The 1,748-nt window shown below is 59.8% G+C and overlaps 1 protein-coding gene across 1 annotated transcript; it reads left to right on the top strand.

Annotated features, from left to right (window-relative positions):
- Positions 1 to 400: 400 nt before the first annotated feature.
- ZBTB22 (zinc finger and BTB domain containing 22) lies at positions 401 to 1,741 on the top strand (the record flags this gene model as incomplete). Its single annotated transcript, XM_010002322.1, has 2 exons — positions 401 to 852; positions 922 to 1,741. Coding segments are annotated over exons 1-2 (1,272 nt in total), but the record flags the coding sequence as incomplete, so codon positions are not given.
- Between the last annotated feature and the right edge of the window lie 7 nt (positions 1,742 to 1,748).

Genomic DNA, 1,748 nt, shown 5'->3' with positions numbered 1-1,748 from the left:
ATTGATGGGTTATGGCACAATTTGGGTGAGAATTGATGGTTTTGGTGATGATTTGGGCCAGAATTGATGTTTTTTGTCATGGTTTGGGCCAGAATTGAGGTTTTTGGTGACAATTTGGGTGAGAATTCCTGGTTTTGGTGGCAGTTTGGGTGACAACTCATGGGTTTTTGTGCCGATTTGGGGCAGAATTCCTGTTTTTGGTGACACTTTGGGTGACAACTCCTGTTTCTGGTGACGATTTGGGGCAGAATCGATGATTTCAGTGACAATTTGGGGCAGAATCGATGCTTTTAGTGACAATTTGGGCCAAGCTCTTTCGTTCCCAGGGCCGGAACGGAGCCTTTTGGCTCCTCCAGCACTTTGGTTCCAACCCCAACCACTTCTCTCCAGCAGCAGCACCATGGAGGCCCCTTGCGCTGGTGCTGGAGGACCTACTGGAGGACCTGCTGGAGGACCTGCTGGAGGACCTGCTGGAGGACCTGCTGACCTGCTCCACGTTGACTTCCCGGAGATCACCAGCGCCTTGTTGGCCAACCTGAACCAGCAGAGGGTGGAAGGGAAGCTCTGTGACATCTCCATCCACGTCCAAGGCCGCGTCTTCCGCGCCCACCGCGCCGTCCTGGCCGCCTCCTCCCCTTATTTCCACGACCAGGTGCTGCTGAAGAACATGACCTCCATCGTCCTGCCCAACGTCATGGACCCGGGGGCCTTCGAGACCGTCCTGGGCTCGGCCTACACGGGCCACCTGTCCATGGCCCCCCAGGACATCGTCAACTTCCTGACAGTGGGAAGTGTCCTCCAGATGTGGCACATCGTGGACAAGTGCACCGAGCTCCTCAAGGAAGGACGAGCAGCTCCAGCACCTTCTTCTTCTTCTTCTTCCACCTCTTCCTCCTCCTCTTCCCACCGCCCCCACTCCAGTCGCACCAGTGAGAACCAGTCCCCCAGTAGCAGCAACTACTTCAGCCCCCGGGATGTGGCCGAAGGGGTTGACCCACCCCCCAAATTCCAAGCTCGGGGGGTCCCTGAGGAGGTGGTGGTTGGGAAGGGGGGAGGGGACCTGCTGGAAGGGGAGGAAGGCAGCGAAGAGGATGGAGACCCTGCCCAGAGACCCCTCTACATCCAGCCCAGCATCGTCCCCCAGAAGCAGTGGGTCTATGTCAAGCAGGAGTGGCTGCAGGAGGACCTGGTCCTCACCTGTGAGGAGGATGAAGACCCCGTGGAAGGTCCCGCCCGGGGTCGTCCCCAAGCCCCCAAGCTGGAGGAGCAGGTGAATTTCTGCGAGTCCTCCCAAGGTTTCTCCTCCCCTTACGAGCACCTGGAAGAACCCGGCGAGGCCGCAGAAGGCGGAGGAGGGACCTTCCCACCCCGTCCCCTCCTCCCCATGGACATGCAAGGCAACCAACTCCTGGTCTTCCCCACCCAACCCCCTCCCGTGGAACACGGCGCCGTCCCCGGGGCGGGTTTGGTGGCCGACGGCAACAAGATCTTCATGTGCCACTGTGGGAAAGCCTTTTCCCACCGGAGCATGAGGGACAGGCACGTCAACATGCACCTCAACCTCCGGCCCTTCGCCTGCCCCGTCTGCAGCAAGAGGTTCAAGATGAAGCACCACCTGACCGAGCACATGAAGACCCACACGGGGCTCAAGCCCTACCAGTGCCACGTCTGCTCCAAGAAGTTCATGTGGCGCGACAGCTTCGTGCGCCACAAGGGCCACTGCGAGAGGAGGCACCGGGGGGCGGGGG

This window comes from Chaetura pelagica, unplaced genomic scaffold (genome assembly GCF_000747805.2).
Source record: "Chaetura pelagica isolate M959 unplaced genomic scaffold, ChaPel_1.0 scaffold2877, whole genome shotgun sequence".
Classification (NCBI taxonomy): domain Eukaryota; kingdom Metazoa; phylum Chordata; class Aves; order Apodiformes; family Apodidae; genus Chaetura; species Chaetura pelagica.
Note: the sequence above shows the minus strand (reverse complement) of the source record. Positions and strands in the feature narration are given on the sequence as shown.